The 24,852-nt window shown below is 41.9% G+C and overlaps 1 protein-coding gene across 4 annotated transcripts in view; it reads right to left on the reverse strand.

Annotated features, from left to right (window-relative positions):
• Window positions 1–24,852, reverse strand: part of cabin1 (calcineurin binding protein 1) — a 693,325-nt gene that overhangs the window by 650,948 nt on the left and 17,525 nt on the right. For all 4 annotated transcript variants that reach the window (XM_063031768.1, XM_063031766.1, XM_063031767.1 and 1 more), the window contains exons 3-5: window positions 24,600–24,713; window positions 9,069–9,203; window positions 8,406–8,586 (exon numbers count right to left, since the gene is read on the reverse strand). In XM_063031768.1, coding sequence (XP_062887838.1) covers window positions 8,406–8,586; window positions 9,069–9,203; window positions 24,600–24,713 — 430 coding nt within the window. The remainder of the gene's footprint in view (window positions 1–8,405; window positions 8,587–9,068; window positions 9,204–24,599; window positions 24,714–24,852) is intronic.

Genomic DNA, 24,852 nt, shown 5'->3' on the forward strand with positions numbered 1-24,852 from the left:
ATGTTTAAAATACTAATTCTGGGATTTCTCTATCCAAAGGGATCGCAGATGACATGAAAATTGGTGGTGTTGGACAAGTTGTCCAAGTCTATAGCAGGGTATAGATCAAAGCTGGGCAGAAGATTGACAGGTGGAATTTAATCCAAGCAAGTGGGAGATAATGCACTCTGAGAAATTGAGTTGTAGTACAACATATACAGTTTTTAAGGTTTTAAGGAATGTAGATCAACAGAGGGACCTAGGGGTCCAAATAACGTGGCAATGCAGGTAGAAAAGAGTGGTGAAGGTAGCACATGATCTGCTTGTCTTTACAGGTCAGGCCACAGAATACTAATATTAGAATGTTGCATTGCTAACACTGGTTAGACCACACTTGGTGTACTGCATACAGTCCTTGTTGATGTGATTGTACAAAAGTGCAAAGGATGTTTACCAGGATATTACATGGATTGGAAGATTTTAGTTATAGGAAGAGACTGGATAAGGTGGTCTCATTCTACCTGGAGCAAAGGTGGTTGAAGAATGACCCTTTAGAGGTATGCAAGATAAGAGGCTTAGAAATGTTAGATAATCACATCATTTTTCCCATGGTAGGGTTCCCAAAAGAGGGGATGTTTATGGTAAGAAGAAAGAGCTGTAAAATAGTGGTCACCAACCTTTTTAAGCCCAAGATCCCCTACCTCGACCTTTGTGAAAGGCAAGATCTACCTACTAAATCGTTTAGAGAAAAAACGGCTCAAATTGTACTGCCAATTTGAGGCCTTTTATTTGGGCTAATTGTATTTGAGTTACACAAAATACTTTTGTCAAACTTTCAAATTAATTCAAACAGGAAAACACTGTAACTAGCATATCTTTCTTTAAGAATATTACAATACTTCACACCTTTAATTTTAAGTTTCATTATTTAAATTTTATTTCAACACGAAAAATAAATGAATAAAAATTTACTGTTGCACTCAGTATGATGACTGGGGCTGAATACTTATTGCTAGTTCCCTGAAATTTGGCTCATAACCTCAGACAGCCAGTCTGAGACAGTCTGTGAGGCATCTGTCAGTAAGACAGTTCCTGTACCTAGATTTAATAATTTTCATCTGTGAAAATGCAATTTCACACAGATAAGTTGACCCGAAGCAGGTACTGACTTTTAGTGCTATAAAACCAACACGCACACTGCGCATTGCTGGGGCCCCATCAGTAGTAATTGCCACCAGTTTATGAATGGGGATGTCATTTTCATGGACATATTTTTTAAACTCATTGTAAATATCCTCACCTCTCATTCTCTCCTTTAATTGCAAAAGAGTGAGGAAGTCCTCCTTTGTTGTAAAATCCTGGAAACCATTCTGACAAATACAACAAGGAAAGACATCTTTGCCATAGAGGGAGTACAAAGAAGGTTCACCAGATTGATTCCTGGGATGGCAGGACTTTCATATGAAGAAAGACTGGATGAACTGGGCTTGTACTCATTGGAATTTAGAAGATTGAGGGGGGATCTGATTGAAACATATAAGATCCTAAAGGGATTGGACAGGCTAGATGCAGGAAGATTGTTCCCGATGTTGGGGAAGTCCAGAACGAGGGGTCACAGTTTGAGGATAGAGGGGAAGCCTTTTAGGACCGAGATTAGGAAAAACTTCTTCACACAGAGAGTGGTGAATCTGTGGAATTCTCTGCCACAGAAAACAGTTGAGGCCAGTTCATTGGCTATATTTAAGAGGGAGTTAGATATGGCCCTTGTGGCTACGGGGATCAGGGGGTATGGAGGGAAGGCTGGGGCGGGGTTCTGAGTTGGATGATCAGCCATGATCATAATAAATGGCGGTGCAGGCTCGAAGGGCCGAATGGCCTACTCCCGCACTTATTTTCTATGTTTCTATGTAACAAGCTGAGCTGTTTGCATTACATCCAGGGATTCATCGAACTGTAGTGAAAAATATTCACGTCCTCTGACAGTGACTCCACCCTCCTTGTCACTGTTACAGGGCCAAGTGGTATATTACGTATTGCGGTTGTGATGTTGTTTTTGTATATAATGTCATTAAAAACAGTCTCTACAGTAATGGCCATTGCTTCCTTGCATAAATCGCCATCTGCAAAAGGCTGGTGTTTAGCCAAAAGGTGACTTACACGAAATGATTCTTCAATAACAGCCTTCTTTTGAGCAGCATGTTTTGTGAAAAACGATTGCTGGGCCTTCAACCCTGATTTCAGCTCCTCAACTTTCCTGGCATGAATTGCGCTCTTCGGGGGGTAGGTGTCTTTAAATTTCTGGTGGTTGGTGTTGTGGTGCCACTCCAGGTTCCCTCTTTTAGACAGTGCTTGTGTTTGGTGGCACAACATACATACACACTTGTCTTTCACCAAGCTAAATAGAAATTCCTCTTCCCATTCTGGATGGAATTTGGATGTTTTTGCCTTCTTTCGTGCAGCCTCCGCCATGCTATCAGGATATCACGAGCGAGTGTCATATATTGATGTTTGCGACAGTCTGTACTCTTATCCAGTGGTCCCCAACCTCCAGGCCGCGAAGAATGCAGCGATACAGCGGTGGTCGGAATGCACCCAGCACATCTTTAAGAAAAAAAGCTGAAATAAACAAGCTAATTAATTAGGTGCTGCCCGGCACGTAAAGGTCGGCCCAGAACAGAGGCGACACAATCGGTAATCGCCTATCGCCTCCGATCTGGGCCGACATTTATGTGCCGGGCAGCACCTAATTAATTAGCTTGTTTATTTTGGCTTTTTTTTTTAAAAGATGTGCTGAGTGCATTCCAACTACCGCTGTACCGCTGCGTTCTTCGCGGCCCGGTGGTTGGGGACTACTGCATATGTAATTTAATCGGTCACTTCGATGCAGCACAGGCTACGCTGAAAACGCGGTACATGGCGAGGGTGCTACAGACATGCGCACTGGGCAGAAAGAACGGAACTAAAACCCCACAACCCGGAAACAATCTCTCTTTACAAACAGTTTCGTAGCAAAAGTACTGCTATAGTACCATTACCCTAATTAGTATTACTTATTTTTATAATGCTCACATTTGTGTATATATTTTTGATCTTTTTCGGGATCTACTGGGCAAGTCTCAAAGATCGACCGGTCGATCGCGATCGACGGGTTGGCGACCCCTACTGTAAAAGGTATCACTACAGAAAGTTTCTTTTTAAACAGAGATTGCTATGTGGAACATGCTACCAGAAGTAGTAATAGATTCTAATACAGTTACTTTATTAAAAGATACATTTAGACAAGCACTTGAATAGGCAAGTCATAGAAGGATATAGACCTAATGCAGACGAACGGGATTAATATTGATGGGTAAAAAGTTCAGCATGGACATGGTGGGCCAAAGAACTCATTTCTATGCTGTATGACACTATGACTAACAAGGACATGTTTTATTTTATATGAGTACACTAATTTCAAAGACAAAGCAGACATGCAAAGGCTCAATACACTAATAACTGGAACAGTGGACTGCCTGCACAATTCCACAATGTTCTGCAATGACCACTGCATCACACCATCCATGGAAGACTGCAGTTAATTCTTTGCAGTCTTACAATCCTTTCAATTAAACATTCTCATCAAGTGAGCTGAGTAACCACACTAAAATTTGAATGGAAATTAAGATAAACAGATTAGTATCCAGACATTTATGAGGGTTTAGTCAGTCAGAGGGCAACAGCACAGAAATAGGCCCTTCAGCCCATCTAGTTAATGTTGAACTCTGCCTAGTCCCATTGACCCACACCTGCACAACAGCACTTCATAAACCTCCCATCCATGTACTTATTTAAGCTTCTCTTAAATATTGCAAACAAATCCACATCCACCACTGCTGCTGGCAGCTTGTTCCACACTCTTAGCACCTCTGAGTGAAAAAGATCCCCTTCAGGGTCCCCTTAGATATTTCACCTTTCACCCCTAACTTATGACATCTAGTCCCAAGTCTAACCCAACGCCCCATCTCCTGTACTCAATCCTCTGATTAATGAACGCCAATGTGCCAAAACTCTCTTTACAACCCTATCTAGGAATTATGGATCTGCATTCCCATTTCCCTTTGTTCTACACACTCCAATCTTGAACAAAGGAGCAACATCAGCTAACTTCCAGTCCTTCGGCCTGTCACCTGTGGCTAAGGACATTTTAAATGCCCCTGCATTTTCTACACTAGCATCCCAAAAGCTCCAAGACGACACCATATTAGGCCACAGGGATATAAAACACCCTAGTTTGCCTCAAGACAGCAAGCGCATCTTCTTCTGTAATCCTGATATGAATCATGACCTCACTACTGTTTTATTCAGTTCTATAGACTCGTATCTGTGAGTAAATACAGTTTGAAAATTTTCAGTTAAGATCTCCACATCTCCTTCGGCGCTGTGCAGAGATGTCCACACTGATCCTCAAGAGGACCAGGTTTAATATACCTGTAGAAGCTCTTGGGATTATTTTTCACCTTGTCTGCCAGAGAAACCTGCCTTCTTTTAGTCCTAATTTCTGTTTTAGTATTATCTTGCATTTCTTGTACTCCTCACACACCTCATTAGTTTCTTGCTGCCTATACCTGCTATGTTCCTCCTTCTTCCTAACCAGGGCTCCAATATACCTCAAAAACCAAGGTTTCCCAAACCTGTTAGAATTGCCTTTTATTCTAACAGAAACTTACAAACTCTGTAGTCTCAATATTTCACTTTTAAACTTTCATTTCCCACCTACCAAGCATCCCCTTGCCAGAAAACAACCCATCCACACCTGCCAGATCTTTTCTGATGCCAGTTCAGAACTTCATCCTGACAAGCAGTTCTACCCTTTATCATTATCTTGAAGCAAACAGAATTATGATCGCTAGATCCAAAGTGTTCTCCTACACACACATCTGTTACATGGCTTGACTCGTTCCATAACAGGAGATTGCATTTTTTCTAGTTGGAACCTCGAAATTTTGTTTAAGGAAATTTTGCTAAACACATTTGACGAACTCTATCTCATCAAGTCGATTCACAGTATGGGAGACTCAGTCAATATTTGGAAAGTTAAAATAACCTATTATCACAACTTTGTATTTTTTTACAACTGTCTGATAGCTCTCTACAAATTTTCCTCCTCTAAATCCTGCTAATGGGAGGTCTAAAATATAACCCTAATAACATGGTTATCGCAAACACGAGGAAATCTGCAGATTCTGGAATTTCAAGCAACACACACAAAAAATACTGGTGAACGCAGCAGGCCAGGCACCCCAGAAGAGGTACAGTCGACCCCAGAAGAGGTACAGTCGACGTTTCGGGCCGAGACCCTTCATCAGGACTAACTGAAAGAAGAGCTAGTAAGAGATTTGAAAGTGGGAGGGGGAGGGGGAGATCCAAAATGATAGAAGACAGGAGGGGGAGGGATGGAGCTAAGAGCTGTAAAGTTGATTGGCAAAGGGGATATGAAGCCAAAGAAGGGAGAAGATCATGGGACGGGAGGCCTAGGGAGAAAGAAGGGGGAGGGGAGAAGCCTAGAGGATGGGCAAGGAGTTATAGTTATACACTACCTGCTCCTCCATCTATCTTTTATCATTGGCAAATTTAGCCACAAATCCATTAATCCCATAGTCCAAATCATTGACATACATCATAAAAAGCAGCGCTCCCACTGGTAAGCAGCAGCCAGCCAGAATAGGATTCCTTTATTCCCATCCTCTGTTTTCTGCCGATCAGCCAATGCTCCACATTTGCCAGTAGTTTCCCTGTAATTCCATGGGCTCTTATCTTACTAAGCAGCCTCATGTGCGGCACCTTGTCAAAGGCCTTCTGAAAATCCAAGTACACCACATCTACTGCACCTCCTTTGTCTACCCTGCTTGTAATTTGCTCAAAAAATTGCAGTAGGTTAGTCAGGCAGGAAACCATGCTGGCTTTGGTCTATCTTGGTCTATCACCCCCAAGGTGCAGGAGACAGGCAGCTAAGTGTCTGTCAGAGGAAAAGGGAATAAGCAGACACCTAGCTACCTGTCTTGTCTCCTGCACCTTGGGGGTGATTGCTTCCCCGTAGTTCTCATCTATGAAAGCTTCATTCTCCCAAATGATCCGAGGGCATTCAACTCCAGTTCCCTTACATTTTCCTTATCAACTGCAGTTGTGTCCACTTTCTCTGCAACTACTCATCAGGGATAGTGGGGAGCTTCCCGTCTTCCCACATCCTGCAATGCAAAAAGAGCACTCCATGTCCTGACTGTCATCTCCACTGATCTAACTCAACAATAAGAAAGAAAGAAGCCTGACAGGAACCTCACTCTAGTCTCTACCTCTCCTCACCTAAGCCTCAGGCTTATCTCATTACTCTATGTGTAATATGGCACTAATCCGGTTCTGTTTTAAATTCGAGAGATACCATCTAGATGCCAGTGCATTATAGAGAAAACCGTGGCTGACAGCAGCTAGCGAGATGACAAGCATTTCTAAGAATGAATGAATAGATAGGGGCAAAATCTGGCTCCAGATGTTAGTGACAGACATTATTCTAACATGTGGGCAAGTGAGAGTTAGACTTTAAAATATACTAACCATAAGGACAAGCAACACACATCAAAGTTGCTGGTGAACGCAGCAGGCCAGGCAGCATCTATAGGAAGAGGCGCAGTCGACGTTTCAGTTAGTCCTGATGAAGGGTCTCGGCCTGAAACGTCGACTGCGCCTCTTCCTATAGATGCTGCCTGGCCTGCTGCGTTCACCAGCAACTTTGATGTGTGTTGCTTGAATTTCCAGCATCTGCAGAATTCCTGTTGTTTTTGTAACCATAAGGACAAGCTTCCTTTAAAATGTTTATTCCTTTAAAACTGTACAAATTAGTTATGTTAACCTATTGGTTGTAGAGGAAAGACATAGTGTACACTGTTAAAACACTATGAAGGCAACTTAAAGCCTGCTGGGACAATTAACAGCTTCAGAAAGCCAGCAACAGTGGAATCCAATGCATCTAAGATCTCATCTAAGGAGTTGTAGGCCTGTGAGAGTATATTGACCACAACTTGTTTATCAGTTCATAAATTTGGAGAATTTTGCATTGGTGACACTTTTTCCAGTGCTATAGTTAGCCTAGGTCTGAAAAGCATTTGGAGGCAGTGATAACTGCACCTCAGTACTCTACGAGTTTTGTGCCAGGTCTCAGATCTTGATCTTCAAAATGTGCGGGGTGTTTTGAGAATATGAAAAGTCAGTCACATAGGCTAAAGCGAAACCTATCCACCAACAAATCTCAATTAATATCAATGTTTCTGACAGAACTATGTATAAAAATCATCGTACTCTAACAAACGGAGGCAATAGACTTGGTGATTTTCCTTTCAATTGAACAAAACCTTGCTATATGTGTAGTTCTAGACTCAGATGAAGATGAATCAGACATAAAACGAATGTAATTGTTTAGGAAATGGGTGAATTAAGAATGATGAAGTGTAAATAAAATATAAATTTTAAATATAAGTTACAAAGAACTTACTTTTCTCAAAATGCATTCAGATTTTACTTCCAATGTCATAGGGCATAAAAGGACTCAGAATTCAAAGAATCCCCTTTCTTTCTTCCAAGGCCTTCCGTCCCATGATACTCTCCCTTCTCCAGCCTTGTATCCTTTTTGCCAATCAACTTCCCAGCTCCTGGCTTCATCCCTCCCCCTCCTGTCTTTTCCTATAATTTCGGGTCTCCTCCTACCCCTCCCACTTTCAAATCTCTTACTATTTCTTTTTTCCGTTAGTCCTGACGAAGGGTCTCAACCCGAAACCTCGACTACTTCTTCCTATAGATGCTGGCTGGCCTGCTGCGTTCCACCAGCATTTTGTGTGCGTTGGTTGAAATTCCAGCATCTGCAGATATTCTCGTGTTTGCTTCAAAATTCAAAATTTAGTCTGACAACTAAGTGGTTCAGATTAAGCAAAATTAAACAAAATTACTCAGCCATTCAGCAATAAGTACTTCTGAAAATATTTTTAGAATGAACTAGATACCAATGCAAATCTTCTGAAATATTAAAAGTTATACTGAAATATTTAATGGACGATTAATGAAAAATTTGGGTACTCTCTCTCCACATGATCCACAGGTCTCACTGAAGGAGACTGTTCCCTTTCTGGACCATATTTTCTTCCTCAAAAGGTTTGACAATTCATTTCATGCGTCTCAGAAGCACTGCTTCTTCCAAGGGGCAAACCTAGAAACTCAGTGCGGCTGGACATATCACCCAGGATGTTACTGAAATCAAAGACCAAACCTGGCCACTTTGAACAGCTACTGTTTCCAGCAGAGGTTACTGTAGAGGTCAGATATTGCAAAGCAAATTAGAAGCACTTTAAAGATCAATCTAATTGCACAAAGAAATGTTGTGAACTTGAGAGATTTCAACTTACTGGTATAATCACTAAGTGTGTATAGTACAGTAATAAGATTGTCCAGGCACGGCCAATGATCAGCATTACACTTCAGTCCTTCTTCAAAAGCATGGCGAGCCAATGGAATTCGAATCAATTTTAGTGCCACTCTTCCTATTTTATACCAGAGATTTACATCAGTAGAATCCAACATTACAGCCTGTGTGAGAAAATCATTGAAAATAATGATTAGGCAGTTCAACAATGGAAATACACCCTTAAACTATTTCATAGATCATTCTATTTCAAACTAGTGGCAATACCATCACATAGAGGGAAATGGCCTGGTTCAAATAGGGTGCCAACAAACTGTTATCCCCACACCACCCCAATAGTTTTCAGTATGCTGCAGAAAGCCACAGCACAGACAGCAGAGAGCATGGGGAAGACAAAGAGTGAGAAAGAGAAGGCATCATATAAAGTAACACACAAAATGCTGGAGGAACATAAGGTGGTGAACTGCCTCAGCCTGAAACATTAACTGTTTATAGATGCTACCTGGCCTGCTGACTTCCTCCAGCATTTTGTGTGTTGCTTCGGATTTCCAAAATCTGCCACAGTCAAGTTGATGACTTAAATGCAAAAATGCCCTCCTACATATGGTCAATTTCTTGCATCTTTAAAATGCATTTTGTTCCTTACCTCCAGATAAAACTTCATTGCTGTACTCAGGTCATCCTTTTGGGAAGCCAAGCTGGCTAAGTTTTTATAGGTAGAATACTTCAACATCAACCCTGGGTGCTTTAAACCTTCATTCTCATCACCTGATAGAACAGCCTAAAGAAAAATTACTGGAGCATTAGTGTGTACATTTTCCATCAAGGTACATAGCTATGATAGATATCCAACAGCAAGATGGCTGATGACTTTTTATACCAAACTGCCACTAGCTCAGCACAAAAGCTATTCAGTACAATAATAAAAATTAGAGAACAAAATTGCAGGTTATTTTGAATTGGCCTGGTGATATTTACTAACCTGTGAAACAGATAAAAATCAATGTGGACTCAATGGTAAAGAGATTAGGAGAGGCAATATTCACTCTACAGGATAGTGACCAAGTGACAGACTCATGCTCTCAAACAATGACTTCATCTCCACGGGCCAGGAAATCATATATCGAAATCATCACCAGTGCAGCCAATTGGTTTTAGTTAAATGGAGATCACCATGTGCAGTCAAAGTGTTTCAATTGATTGTAATAAAAATACTCTGGAAGGTCCAACTGCTAGTGAATCGGTATCCTGGCAAAAACTACACCATGAAGACAAAAGAACTCTCCAAGCAACTCCACGAAAAGGTTACTGAAAACCACACATCAGGAGATGGATATATAGAAACATAGAAAATAGGTGCAGGAGTAGGCCATTCGGCCCTTCGAGCCTGCACCACCATTCAGTATGATCATGGCTGATCATCCAACTCAGAACCCTGTACCAGCCTTCCCTCCTTACCCCCTGATCCCTTTAGCCACAAGGGCCATAACAAACTCCCTCTTAAATATAGCCAATCAACTGGCCTCGAGAATTCCACAGATTCACCACTCTCTGTGTGAAGAAGTTTTTCCTAATCTCGGTCCTAAAAGGCTTCCCCTTTATCCTCAAACTATGACCCCTCGTTCTGGACTTCCCCAACATCGGGAACAGTCTTCCTGTATCTAGCCTGCCCAATCCCTTTAGGATTTTATACGTTTCAATAAGATCCCCCATCAATCTTCTAAATTCCAACAAATATAAGCCTAGTTGATCCAGTCTTTCATCATATGAAAGTCCTGCCATCCCAGGAATCAATCTGGTGAACCTTCTCTGTACTCCCTCTATGGCAAGGATCTTTCCTCAGATTAGGGGACCAAAACTGCACACAATACTCCAGGTGTGGTCTCACCAAGGCCTTGTACAACTGCAGTAGTACCTCCCTGCTCCTGTACTCGAATCCTCTTGCTATGAATGCCAGCATACCATTCGCCTTTTTCACCGCCTGCTGTACCTGCATGCCCACTTTCAATGACTGGTGTATAATGACACCCAGGTCTCGTTGCACCTCCCCTCTTCCTATTCGACCACCATTCAAATAATAATCTGTTTTCCTGTTTTTGCCACCAAAGTGGATAACCTCATATTTATCCACATTAAATTGCATCTGCCACGAATTTGCCCACTCACCGAACCTATCCAAGTCACCCTGCATCCTCTTAGCATCCTCCTCACAGCTAACACTGCCGCCCAGCTTCGTGTCATCTGCAAACTTGGAGATGCTGCATTTAATTCCCTCATCTAAGTCATTAATATAGATTGTAAACAACTGGGGTCCCAGCACTGAGCCTTGCGGTACCCGACTAGTCACTGCCTGCCATTCTGAAAAGGTCCCGTTTATTCCCACTCTTTGCTTCCTGTCTGCCAATCAATTCTCTATCCACATCAATACCTTACCACCAATACCGTGTGCTTTAAGTTTGCACACTAATCTCCTGTGTGGGACCTTGTCAAAAGCCTTTTGAAAATCCAAATATACCACATCCACTGGTTCTTCCCTATCCACCCTACTAGTTATATCCTCAAAAAATTCTATGAGATTCGTCAGACATGATTTTCATTTCACAAATCCATGCTGACTTTGTCCGATGATTACACCGCTTTCCAAATGTGCTGTTATCACATCTTTGATAACTGACTCTAGCAGTTTCCCCACCACCGATGTTAGGCTAACCAGTCTATAATTCCCCGGTTTCTCTCTCCCTCCTTTTTTAAAAAGTGGGGTTACATTAGCCACCCTCCAATCCTCAGGAACTAGTCCAGAATCTAAAGAGTTTTGAAAAATTATCACTAATGCATCCACTATTTCTTGGGCTACTTCCTTAAGCACTCTGGGATGCAGACCATCTGGCCCTGGGGATTTATCTGCCTTTAATCCCTTCAATTTACCTAACACCACTTCCCTACTAACATGTATTTCCCTCAGTTCCTTCATCTCACTAGACCCTCGGTCCCCTACTATTTCCAGAAGATTATTTATGTCCTCCTTAGTGAAGACAGAACCAAAGTAGTTATTCAATTGGTCTGCCATATCCTTGCTCCCCATAATCAATTCACCTGTTTCCGTCTGTAGGGGACCTACATTTGTCTTAATCAATCTTTTTCTTTTCACATATCTATAAAAGCTTTTACAGTCAGTTTTTATGTTCCCTGCCAGTTTTCTCTCATAATCTTTTTTCCCTTTCCTAATTAAGCCCTTTGTCCTCCTCTGCTGGACTCTGAATTTCTCCCAGTCCTCAGGTGAGCCACTTTTTCTGGCTAATTTGTATGCTTCTTCTTTGGAATTGATACTTTCCCTAATTTCCCTTGTTAGCCACGGGTGCACTACCTTCCCTGATTTATTCTTTTGCCAAACTGGGATGAACAATTGGTGTAGTTCATCCATGCGATCTTTAAATGCTTGCCATTGCATATCCATCGTCAACCCTTTAAGTGTCATTTGCCAGTCTATCTTAGCTAATTCACGTCTCATACCTTCAAAGTTACCCTTCTTTAAGTTCAGAACCTTTGTTTCTGAATTAACTATGTCACTCTCCATCTTAGTGAAGAATTCCACCATATTACGGTCACTCTTACCCAAGGGGCCTCTCACGACAAGATTGCTAATTAACCCTTCCTCATTGCTCAATACCTAGTCTAGAATAGCCGGCTCTCTAGTTGGTTCCTCAACATGTTGGTTCAAAAAACCATCCCGCATACATTCCAAGAAATCCTCTTCCTCAGCACCCTTACCAATTTGGTTCACCCAATCTATATGCAGACTGAAGTCACCCATTATAACTGCTGTTCCTTTATTGCATGCATTTCTAATTTCCTGTTTAATACCAACCCCAACCTCACTACTACTGTTAGGCAGCCTGTACACAACTCCCACCAGCGTTTTCTGCCCCTTAGTGTTACGCAGCTCTACCCATATCGATTCCACATCCTCCCAGCTAATGTCCTTCCTTTCTATTGTGTTAATCTCCTCTCTAACCAGCAATGCTACCCCACCTCCTTTTCTTTCATGTCTATCCCTCCTGAATATTCAATATCCCTGAATGTTGCGTCCCCATCCTTGGTCACCCTGGAGCCATGTCTCTGTGATCCCAACTATATCATATTCATTAATAACAATCTGCACTTTTAATTCATCCACCTTGTTAAGAATGCTCCTTGCATTGACACACAAAGCCTTCAGGCTCGCTTTTACAACACTCTTAGCCCTTATACAATTATGTTGAAAAGTGGCCCTTTTTGATTTTTGCCCTGGATTTGCCGGCCTGCCACTTTTACTTTTCACCTTACTACTTTTTGCTTCTACCCTCATTTTACACTCCTCTGTCTCTCTGCACTTGTTTCCATCCCCCTGTTGTGAACTAATCTCCTCTCTCCTAGTCTCTTTAATTTGATTCCTTCCCCCCAACCATTCTAGTTTAAAGTCACCTCAGTAGCCCTCGCAAATCTCCCCGCCAGGATATTGGTCCCCCAGGGATTCAAGTGTATCCCGTCCTTTTTGTACAGGTCACACCTGCGCCAAAAGAGGTCCCAATGATCCAAAAACTTGAATCCCTGCCCCCGCTCCAATCCCTCAGCCACGCATTTATCCTCCACCACATCGCATTCCTACTCTCACTGTCGCGTGGCACAGGCAGTAATCCTGAGATTACTACCTTTGCGGTCCTTTTTCTCAACCTTCAATACAATACAAATACAAGAACATTTCCAAGTCACTGAATACCCTTTAGAGTACAGTTAAGTCAATCATCAAGAAATGGAAAGTATTACAGCTGTAAATCTGCCTAGAGCAGGCCATTCTAAAAAGCTGAGTGACTGTGCAAGAAGGGGACTAGTGAGGGAGGCCACCAAGAGACCTCTGACAACTCTGGAGGAGTGACAAGCTTCAGTGGCTGAGATGGGAGAGACTGTGCATACAACAACTGTTGCCCGGGTGCTTCACCAGTCGCAGCTTTATGGGAGAGTGGCAAAGAAAAAGCCACTGTTTAGAAACAACTCGCATGAAATCTCAGCTAGAGTTTGCCAGGAGGCATGTGGGAGACTGATGTCAGCTGGAAGAAGGTTCTATGGTGTGATGAAATAAAAATTGAGCTTCTTGGCCATCAGACTAAATGCTTTGTTTAGCATAAGCCAAACACTGCACATCAAAAACACACCATCCTTACCATAAAGCATGGTGGTGGCTGCATCATGCTGTGGGGATGCTCCACTGCAGCAGGTCCTGGAAGGCTTGTGAAGGTAGAGGGTAAAATGAATGCAGCAAAATACAGGGAAATCCTGGAGGAAAACCTGATGCAATCTGCAAGAGAACTGTGACTTGGGAGAAGATTTATTTTCCAGCAAGACAGTGACCCCCCAAGCATAAAGCCAAAGCTAAAAAAAACTAAAACAAAGTCTTTTTTAATATAATTTTTATTGAATTTTCAAAATGAATACATGAAAGGATAGTGTCTACCTTCCCCCCTCCCCTTAACCCTCCCCCCCCCCATGTATAGTCCTACCTAAAAAAGAAAAAAAAGAAAAAGAAGAGCCGCCTGGGTGTTGGAAGGTTTCCACATGCTCCATGGAGTTCAAAATAAATTTGGTATACTTATTCGTTACTTTCCCCAAGGGACCAAGATCTTTATCGGAGCACTTAAATATGCCATCCTATCTTTTGTAAATAAGGGCGCCAAATATTCGGAAATGTTACATATTTATCTCTTAAATTATAGGTAATTTTTTCGAGTGGAACAGAACTAGCCATTTCATTATTCCAACGATTCATACTTAAACATGAATCAGATTTCCAAGTAACTGCTATAGTCTTCTTAGCTACTGCCAATGCAATTTTTATAAATTCTTTCTGATATTTATTCAATTTAAGTTTCGGCTTTATCCCTTCAATATCACCTAATAGAAATAATACAGAGTTATGTGGAATCTTTATTAGCAAGGAGACCTTCGTGCCGAAACAGACTTATTCCTTTTACAATGGACAATCAACTTTTATGTAATTGGTACCAAAAAGGGATTAAATTTATCGGAGATTGTTATGAACGAGGTATATTGATGTCATTTGAACAATTAAAGGATAAATATAAAATATCAAATAACACTTTCTTTTGTTACCTTCAATTAAGGGCTTACTTAAAAGGTAAGCTGGGTCAAACAATGTTTTTGCCAAAACCTAATGAAATTGAAACTTTAATTCAAAAAGGGAAAATTAAAAAATTTATTTCTTGTATGTATAATTTGATTCAAGAACAGACAATTAAACAAGGAATCCATAAGTCAAAACAAAAATGGGAAACAGATCTGAATATTAATATTGATGAAACAAATTGGTCAAGACTCTGTCTTGACAATATGACAAATACAATAAATATTCGACTTAGATTAGTACAATATAATTTTTTTACACCAATTATATATTACACCACAAAAAATAAATAGATTAAATTCAAATCTATCCGATAAATGCTTTCGGTGTAATCAAGAAATTAGTACTTTTTTACATTCTACTTGGTCTTGTTTTAAAATTCAACCCTTTTAGATAAATTTAAGAGTCTTATTGGAACAAATTACTGGAACTCAACTTCCACATAACCCTGTATTATTTCTATTAAAAAAAACAAAGTTGATAGGGTTAGGGTTAGGGTTCACCTACCACCCCACCAGCCTCCGGATCCAGCAGATTATCCTCTGCAGCTTCCGCCACCTTCAACAGGACCCCAGCACTAAGCACATCTTTCGCTCTCCACCCCTCTCTGCTTTCCGCAGGGATCGGTCCCGCCGCGATTCCCTGATCCACACGTCCCTCCCCACTGATCTCCCACCCGGCACTTGTCCCTGTAAGCGCAGGTGCTACACCAGTCCCTACACCTCCTCTTTTGCCACCATTCAGGGCCCCAAACAGTCCTTCCAAGTCAGGCAACACTTCACTTGTGAGTCTGTTGGGGTCATCTATTGCATCCCTTGCTCCCGGTACGGCCTCCTCTACATCGGTGAGACCCCACGCAGATTGGGGGACCGCTTCGTCGAGCATCTCCACTCCGTCCGCCACAACGGACAGGATCTCCCAGTAGCCACCCACCTCAACTCTGCTTCCCACTGCCATTCAGATATGGCCTCCTCTAATGCCATGATGAGGCCAAACTCAGGTTGGAGGAGCAACACCTCATATACCGTCTAGGTAGTCTCCAGCCCCTTGGTATGAACATAGAATTCTCCAACTTCTGGTAATTCCCTCCCCCTCCCTTCCCCTATCCCTATTTCACTCTGCCCCCTCCCCCAGCTGCCTATCACCTCCCTCATGGTTCCACCTCCTTCTACTACCCATTGTGTTTTCCCCTACTCCTTCTTCACCTTTCCTGCCTATCACCTCCCTGCTTTCCCTCCCCCACCCCTTTATCTTTCCCCTTACTGGTTTTTCACCTGGAACCTACCAGCCTTCTCCTTCCCACCCTCCCCCCACCTTCTTTATAGGGCCTCTGCCCCTTCCCTCTACAGTCCTGACGAAGGGTTCCGGCCCGAAACGTCAACAGATCTTTTCCACGGATGCTGCCCGACCTGCTGAGTTCCTCCAGCGTGTTGTGAGTGTTGCTTTGACCCCAGCATCTGCAGATTATTTTGTGTTAACAAAGTTGATATCCTAGAGTGGCCAAGTCAGAATCCAAACCTCAAACCAATTGGGAACTTGTGGCTGGACTTGAAAAGGGCTGTTCACTTACGATCCCCATGCAACCTGACAGAGCTTGAGCAGTTTTGTAAAGAAGAATGAGGAAAAATTGCAGTGTCCAGATGTGCAAAGCTGATAGAGACCTATCCAGACTCAAGGTGCATCTACTAAATAGTGACTTGAAGGGGCAAATACTCATGCAATCAATTATGCTGTGTTTTATATTTGTAATTAATTCAGATCACTTTGTAAAGATCTGTTTTCATTTTGACACGAAAGAGACTTTTTCCTGTGGATCAGTGTCCAAAAAAAAGCGAAATTAAATCCACAGTGATTCAATGTTGTAAAACCATAAAACATGGAAACTTCCAAAGGAGGTGGGTACCTTTTTTTTTTAAATCTGCACTGTATATATGCTTACAAGATTATTATGTGCCATGCACACATAGTGGGAGTAGACATGGACAGGGTACGTGACAGAGGAATGACTGGGACAGAATCGTCAAAGTAAGGAAGGAGGGGACCAAATGGCTGGGTCAAGACACAGGATGGGAATTAAATGTTAAAGGGAAGGAGAGGAAGTTGGGGGGGGAGGTGACATCCAGAATTTGGCAGGATCAAGAGTAACAGGGTACAAAGGATGAGTGCACGGAGATGCGCCCAGGTACAAAACAAGGAGGCAGCAGCCCACCACGTACATGTGTGCAGATGTGCTAAATCATGCTAACGCTGCAAAGCCAAATCCCATCATCCAGCCCTCTATGTCCAAGCAATACGAGCACTCACCTAGACATTTCTTAAAAGCTCCCAGTCATCCAACTTCAGACAGAGTATTCTGCATACTTGGCACTCTCTGGGTAAAAAAGGTCCCTCTTCATATACTATCTGCACCTCTTCTCTTACCCATGTCCTGTAGTGTTATTTATCTCTGATACGGAAAAAAATTTCCAACAGTCTACCTGAACCATACCCCTCATAATTTAATACTCCTCAATCATAAGCCCTCTTAAGCTTCTCTCTGAAGAGAAAAGACCTAGCTCCTCCAGGCTTTCCATATAACTGAATTTCTCCATCCCACACAACATTCGGGTGAAACTCATCTTCACTCTCTGCAGTGCTATCATGTCCATCCAATACATCAGTGACCAGAAGAAATATCTAAGATCTGGTTTCATAAAGTTAGAGCATAACTTCCCTCCTTCTGTATTCAATGCCTCAACTTATGAATCTTATGTGCCTTCCGAAACTATGTTGTCTACCTGCATTGTCACCTTCAAGGTTCTGTGGACTACATTTTCACCTTCAAGGATCTAATTTTCCAACTCACCCTGGATCCCATGAGCTTAATTTCTGAACTAGTCTCCCATAAGGGTCCTCGTCATAGGCTATGCTGAAGTCTCTGTAAAGCCATAAGACATAGGAGCAGAATAAAGCCACATGTTCCATCAAGTCTACACCATTAAAAACATGGCTGATTTACCTTCCCTTTCAACCCCATTCTCCAGCCTTCCCCCTACAACCTTTGACATCCTAACTAATCAAGAATCTATCAACCTCTGCTTTAAATATTCTTAATGATTTGGCCTCCAGACTTATATGTGTCAATGAAATCCACAATGAATTCACCACCCTCTGACTAAAGAAATTCCTCCTCATCTGTTTTAAGAGGACATCCTTCTATTAAAGTTGTATCCTCTGGTCCTATACTCACCCACTGTAGGAAAGATCCTCTCCCACCCACTCTATCTAGGCCTTTCAGTGTTCAATTGGTTTCAATGAGATCCCCCCCCCTCATTCGTCTCTCTAGCAAGTGCAGTCCCAGAACATTAAAGGCTCCTCATATAAACCTTTTTTTTAAACCAAGGATCCGTGTTGTGAGCCTCCTCTCCAATGCTAGCACATCTTTTCTTAGATAAAGAGCTCAAAACTTCTCACAATACTTCAAATACAGTTTGACCAATGCCTTATAAAGTCTCAGCAGTACATCCTTGCTTTTATAATCTTGTCCTCTCGAAGTTTGCCTTCCTTACCACTAACTCAACCTACAAATTAACCTTTAGGGAATCTGCATGAGAAGTCCCAAGTCCCTTTGCACCTCTGAATTTATCTCCCCATTTAGAAAATATTCTACACCTTTATTCCTTCTATCAAAGCACATGACAATACATCTCCCTACACTATATTCCATCTGCCAGTTCTTTGCCTATTCTCCGAATCTGTCTAAGTCCTTCTGCAGACTCCATGCACCAACACTACCTGCCTCTTCACCTATCTTCGTATCTGCACACTTGGCCACAAAGCCATCAATTCTGTCACCCAAATTATTGACATATAATGTGAAAAAAGTGATCCCAACACCAACCTCTGCCAACCAGAAAAGCCTTCCTTTATTTCCATTCTTTGCCTCCTGTCAGTCAGCTAATCTTCTATCTATTTTTCCTGTAATACCATGGGCTCTAGTTAAGCAGCCTCACATGTGGCACCTTAACCAGGAGAGACATGCTGGCTGGAGTCAGGGCTTTCTGCTTTGGCATAAAGGTCACCCATGCCAAACAGGTCAAAAGCAGACTAAGAGTGGGCCGCCTGTCCTCCAGGTTCAGGGGTTCAGCTCAGGGTTAACAACCCTGACTGGTAAAACAAAACTATTATGGAAACAGCAATGAAAAATCCTTCTACATCCGAGTGCAATGATTTTCCTGATTCTCCTCCCGGTACTTGCATGACTGACAGTAGTGAAAACCAAGTTACTGACACAATGAAGGAAGCCCTGAACACTGCCAGAGATGGCAGACCTTCATTGCTCCCCTAAACACCAACAGCTTAACGGGCAGTAGGTAGGTAGGTACTGTGCAAAAGACTTAGGCATCCTAGATTTTTAAATACAAACTTTGTTTTAGATGTTTATTTTTTTGCTTTCTGCGTTAGTGTGTCAGTAGGAAAGAACGAATTTAAGATTTACAATTATTTATTTTCCAAAAAGTTTGATGTTAGAGATATTTTTGTATTTTATTACAGAAAGTAACATTAAGTAATAGACCTACTTTTCAAATAAAAACTTGATTATAGTCCAGTGCATGATTAAACAAAGATAGCAAACAGGTGCTAATGGTCAGTGACAGTGAGTTGAATGAACTGAACTGATTAACTGAAACAGAGACGGGTGTAGAAGGACTCAGACTGGATGAGGGGCAACCAAAGGTGAGGGTGTGGCAGATGTTTAACCTCCAAATCATCAACTCTTACATCATGGCAAGAATGACCATAGCAACAACACACAAGGGGCCATCAGCAAGGTCTCTTCCAAGCAGAAATGTAACAGCAGACAGGAGTTTCAAAATGTGCTGTCCAAGCTCTTCTGAAGAAACACAAAGAAACAGGCAAGGTTGAGGACCAGAAACGCAGTGGTCAGTCATAGAAACAGTGCAGCAGATGAGAGAGACATCAAACTGATGTCCCTTCTAACTCGGAAAAAGTCCAGCACTGCTATAAGCTCTGAACTCACACAAACCACTGGAACCCAAGTACATCCCTCTACAGTCCAGAGAAGTCTTGTCAAAAGTGGTCTTCATAGAAGAGTTGCTGCCAAAAAACACATTCCTATGAAGTGGAAACAAAGCCAAGTGAGTAACCTACATACAAAAACACAAGGGCTGCTGTACTGAACAATGAGAGCAAGTACTCTGTACTGACAAGTTAAAATTTCAAACTTTGAGCTCGAAACAGGAGGCAGTTTTTCTATAGAAAAGCCGGAGAACACTACATGTATAAGTATCTGCAGCTAGCAGTGAAGCACAGCAGATCTGGGGCTACATTTCTGCAAATGGTGACTTGGACAGAATTGATGGAATCCTCAATGCTGAGTACAAGCAGATTCTCATCCATAACGCAATACCTCTGGAGTCTCGATCAGTCCCAACTTTATCTACAGCAGGACAATGGCCCCAAGCGCATGCCCAAGGTCATAAAGAAGTATCTTCAGCAAAAAGAACAGGAGTTCTGCAGCAGATCATATGGCCTCCACAGAGACATGATCTCTGAGGATCTAACCTGGTCCCAACATATTGGTGTAGTCATAAAAAAGGTAAGACAGTGGCTATACTTAATTAGGAGTTTGAAGAGATTTGGCATTCAACAAATATGCTCAAAAACTTTTATAGTTGGACCGTGGAGAGCATTCTGACAAGCTGCATCACTGTCTGGTATAGAGGGGCTATACACAGATCCGAAAGAAGCTGCAGAAGGTTGTAAGTCTAGTCAGCTCCATCTTGGGCACTAGCCTAAAAAGTACCCAGGATATCTTTAGGGAGCGGTGTCTCAGAAAGGCAGCGTCCATTATTAAGGACCTCCAGCACCAAGGGCATGCCCTTTTCTCACTGTCACCATCAGGTAGGAGGTACAGAAGCCTGAAGGCACACACTCAGCGATTCAGGAACAGCTTCTTCCCCTCTGCTATCCGATTCTGAAATGGACATTGAAGCTTTGGACACTACCTCACTTTTTTTAATATACAATATTTCTGTTTTTGTACATTTTAAAATCTATTCAATGTATGTAATTGATTTACTTATTTATTATGTTTTATTATTTATTTCTCTCTCTGCTAGATTATGTATTGCATTGAACTGTTGCTGCTAAGTTAACAAATTTCACATCACATGTCGGTGATAATAAACCTGATTCTAATTTAAACATCAAGGCTGTCTGGGATTACCTGGAGAGACAGAAGCAAGTGCAATAGCCAAAGTCTGCAGAAGAAATATGGGGAGTTCTCCAAGATGCTTGGAAAAACCTACCAGCCGATTTTCTTATAAAACTGCTTGACAGTGTAACTAAGAGAATTGATGCAGTTTTAAAGGCAAAGGGTAGTCTAGCCAAATACTGATTTGATTTAGTGTTTTTTTAACTGTTTACTGCTCTTTATAGCAAACTTGATATTTAGAAACTTTTCAATTATTTTTGAAAGCATCTTAGTTTTACAGAAGTTTTTTACATATGCACATGATTTTTGCACAGTACTGTACCTCTGACATCCCCCGCTATATTTTCTTGCAATCACCTTAAAATTATGCCGCCCCCATATTAGCCATTTCCACCCTGAAAAGTCTCTGGCTATCCATTCTATCTATGTCTCTTATCATCTTGTAGACACCTTACATCCTTCTTCAGAGGTATTTTTTTATATATAGACAGTGTGGTGGGGATATGGAACGTGCTTCCAGGGGTGATGGCCGAGGCAGATACATCAGGGACATTCAAGAGACATATGGATGAAAAAAAAACACTGGAAGGCTATTTAGAAGGGAAGGGTTAGATTGATCTTGGAGTAATTTAAAAGGTTGGCACAACATCATGGGCCAAAGGACCTATACTATGCTGTATTGCTCTATATGCTATAGAGTGTGGCCAATTTATTAGTCATCTCCTGTATCTAATAAAGTGGCCAATGAGTGTAGATTTGTGGTTATGGGTTGAGTGCAGGTCAGTGGGACTTGGTGAGAGTAAGAGTTCGGCATGGACTAGAAGGGCCAAGATGGCCTGTTTCCGTGCTGTAATTGTTATATGGATATATGGTTATACGGTCTTCTGCTGCTGTAGCCCATCCACTTCAAAGTTTGACACTGTTAATCATATCTACTGCACTGCCCTCATTGACACACTTTGTCACCTCTTCAAAGGATTTAATTAGTCAAACAGAATCTGCTCCTGACAGAGCCACTTTGGCCATCCCTGATTCGTCCTTGCCTTTTCAAATGACCACTCATCCTCTCATTCCACACCCCCCCACCCCCGAGTATTTTCCTTACCACTCGTGAGGCTCACAGGTCTTGGTTACCAAGTTTTGCCTGCTTGAAAAGGCAGACGTATTTGCTGTCCTCCAGTTACCTGGTACCCCACATGGCCAGCAAGGATTAAGAAAATGTCACACGAGTTCCAGCAATCCCTTGCCTCCAAGAGCAGCCTAGGATAAACTGTCAAGGACAAATGAAATGTATCCACCTTTAAGCCTGCCAAGGTAATAACTCCTGTTTCTAGACACCAGCACTAGGCTTTCACCATCCCCTTTCACTGAATTCTCCAACTACAAAGTCTCTTCTCTTTGTGAATTCCAATGAAGTATTCATTTGGGACCTCACCTACACCTTCTACGCACGGATTATGCCTGTCGTCCCTCATGGGCCCTACTTGTTCTCCAATTAATCCTTTGCCTCTTACATACTCTTGACTGCTCCCAATTTTCCAATTTCCTTTTTAAGCATCTCCCTATACTTTTTAGTGTCTTGACAGGCCACTTCCATCATTAGTTCCTGAAATCTGTCATGTACTTACACTTTATTCTCTTTATCAAAACTACAATATCCCTAGGCATCCAGGAAAGCCTACTTTAATGAAGACCTCCTCTAGAAAAACAATCTCGAGAGTCAAGCACAGTACTCTGGATCCAAGTGTTGGCACCTGTTAGGTTACATTACCACCCCAGTTAAACCAAAAGAATGCCTTTGTCACATATCCCATGGCTGTGAATGATCTTCTCCTCGGACACCTTCATCCCTATCAGCCTGGCCCCCAAAACAACAGTGGCAACAGAAATATTGCTGCGATAAAAAAAAACACAAAGGTTACAAGAAAGGAAGTCTTTCACAGATAGCTTCTCTCGAAAAGCAAACTAACAAACTGCTTACTATCCTTGTAAGCGGAACAAGTGCTACACCTGCCCTTACACTTCCTCCCTCACTACCATTCAGGGCCCCAGACAGTCCTTCCAGGTGAGGCGACACTTCACCTGTGAGTCGGCTGGGGTGATATACAGCGTCCGGTGCTCCCGATGCGGCCTTCTATATATTGGCGAGACCCAACGCAGGCTGGGAGACCATTTCGCTGAACACCAACGCTCTGTCCGCCAGAGAAAGCAGGATCTCCCAGTGGCCACGCATTTTAATTACACGTCCCATTCCCATTCTGATATGTCAATCCATGGCCTCCTCTACTGTAAAGATGAAGCCACACTCAGGTTGGAGGAACAACACCTTATATTCTGTCTGGGTAGCCTCCAACCTGATGGCATGAACATTGACTTCTCAAACTTCTGTTAATGCCCCACCTCCCCCTCGTACCCCATCTGTTATTTATTTATTTTCTTTCCCCCTTTTTTCCTCTCTTTTTTCTCCCTCTGTCCCTCTCACTATAACGCCTTGCCCATCCTCTGGGTTTTCCCCCCTCCCCCTTTCTTTCTCCCTTGGCCTCCCATCCCATGATCCTCTCCCTTCTCCAGCCTCATATCCCTTTTGCCAATCAACTTTCCAGCTCTTGGCTCCATCCTTCCCCCTCCTGTCTTGTCCTATCATTTTGGATCTCCCCCTCCCCCTCTCACTTTCAAATCTCTTACTAACTCTTCCTTCAGTTAGTCCTGATGAAGGGTCTCGGCCTGAAACGTCGACTGTACCTCTTCCTATAGATGCTGCCTGGTCTGCTGCGTTCACTGGCTTTTTTTTGTGTGTGTTGTAACAACATCCAGAGTGCCCTCCTCTTGGAATGTTACTGATATTGCAGTAATGACTACACAAGCTCCAGCTGAGACTACTACCTGTACTTGTTTCCAAGATTTCACACGGCACAGAAGCATTTTCCATGGCTTCAAGATATATTGTCATGCCACTACATCTTAGATTGAACCACAAATCAAAAACAGCACTTTATTCCCCCCATTTAAAAGCCCAAGTTTTGCACACTCTTAAGAAGTACTCCATATTCTTGCTAAAACCTCCCGTATTTATGGTAAATAAAATTCCAAAGACCCAAGTCCATCTCTACTGACAGCAATTACTAGTAACCAGCAGGCTACTAGTTCACTGGGCAACCATCCGGAGTTTGTTTACCAATAAATAATACCATGAAAGATAGGCCAAAGTTAAATGCCAAATGAAATAATTAAACTTACTTCTAGAGATATAACAGCTGATAAAACACTAAATTTCCTGATCACCAAAATCTTAAGTTTCTTACTCTGTAGTGGTTGCTGCTTGCTTGTCTACTATTTCTTACGAAGGATATTGGTTTGAAAGAATATATTTAGGTTAATATTAAACATAATAAACTTATTTCAGTTATTAAATGATTTCTGTTTGTGAGTGAGCACAACAAGGCTATGATCATTTTTCTCAACAGAGTCCATGCAAATATCTATGCACAGCTAAATTCATAGAAAGCCTGCTGCAAAAGATCCAAAATCTATAATCAATGATAAAAATCATTCCACTCAAAAGACCCCTAAAGAACACAAAGGAATGAATCCATGAAATACTTGTAAAAGAATGGAAATTGATTTCCATTCAACATTCTATGAATATTTTAAAATGACATGTACAGCACTAAACAGTAGCTTTTTTAAAAAAAGCTAGTCTTACAAAATAGTTTTTAAATAGTTTATTATTAACTACAAATATCTTGTAATGGCATGAAGCTTTTTATGGATTTGCTAATGCTTACCTCTTTCAACAGCTGTGTATTCAGTAGCTCATGATAAGCTTTGGTAGATTCTTCATAGCAATCATGCTTCTGTAGATCTAATGCTTTGTGGTACAGGGAAAATGCTTCAGCTTCCTATATTAGAGAACACATGCTTGGTTAACGTCTGAAGATCTGCCTCCAATGAACATTACCTAATCTGCGCAACACATCTCCACCTGAGAAACAAAATAAGCCATTTAAGTCCAAAACAAGAACACATGAAGTCAAGAGC

This window comes from Mobula hypostoma, chromosome 23 (assembly GCF_963921235.1).
Source record: "Mobula hypostoma chromosome 23, sMobHyp1.1, whole genome shotgun sequence".
NCBI lineage: Eukaryota > Metazoa > Chordata > Chondrichthyes > Myliobatiformes > Myliobatidae > Mobula > Mobula hypostoma.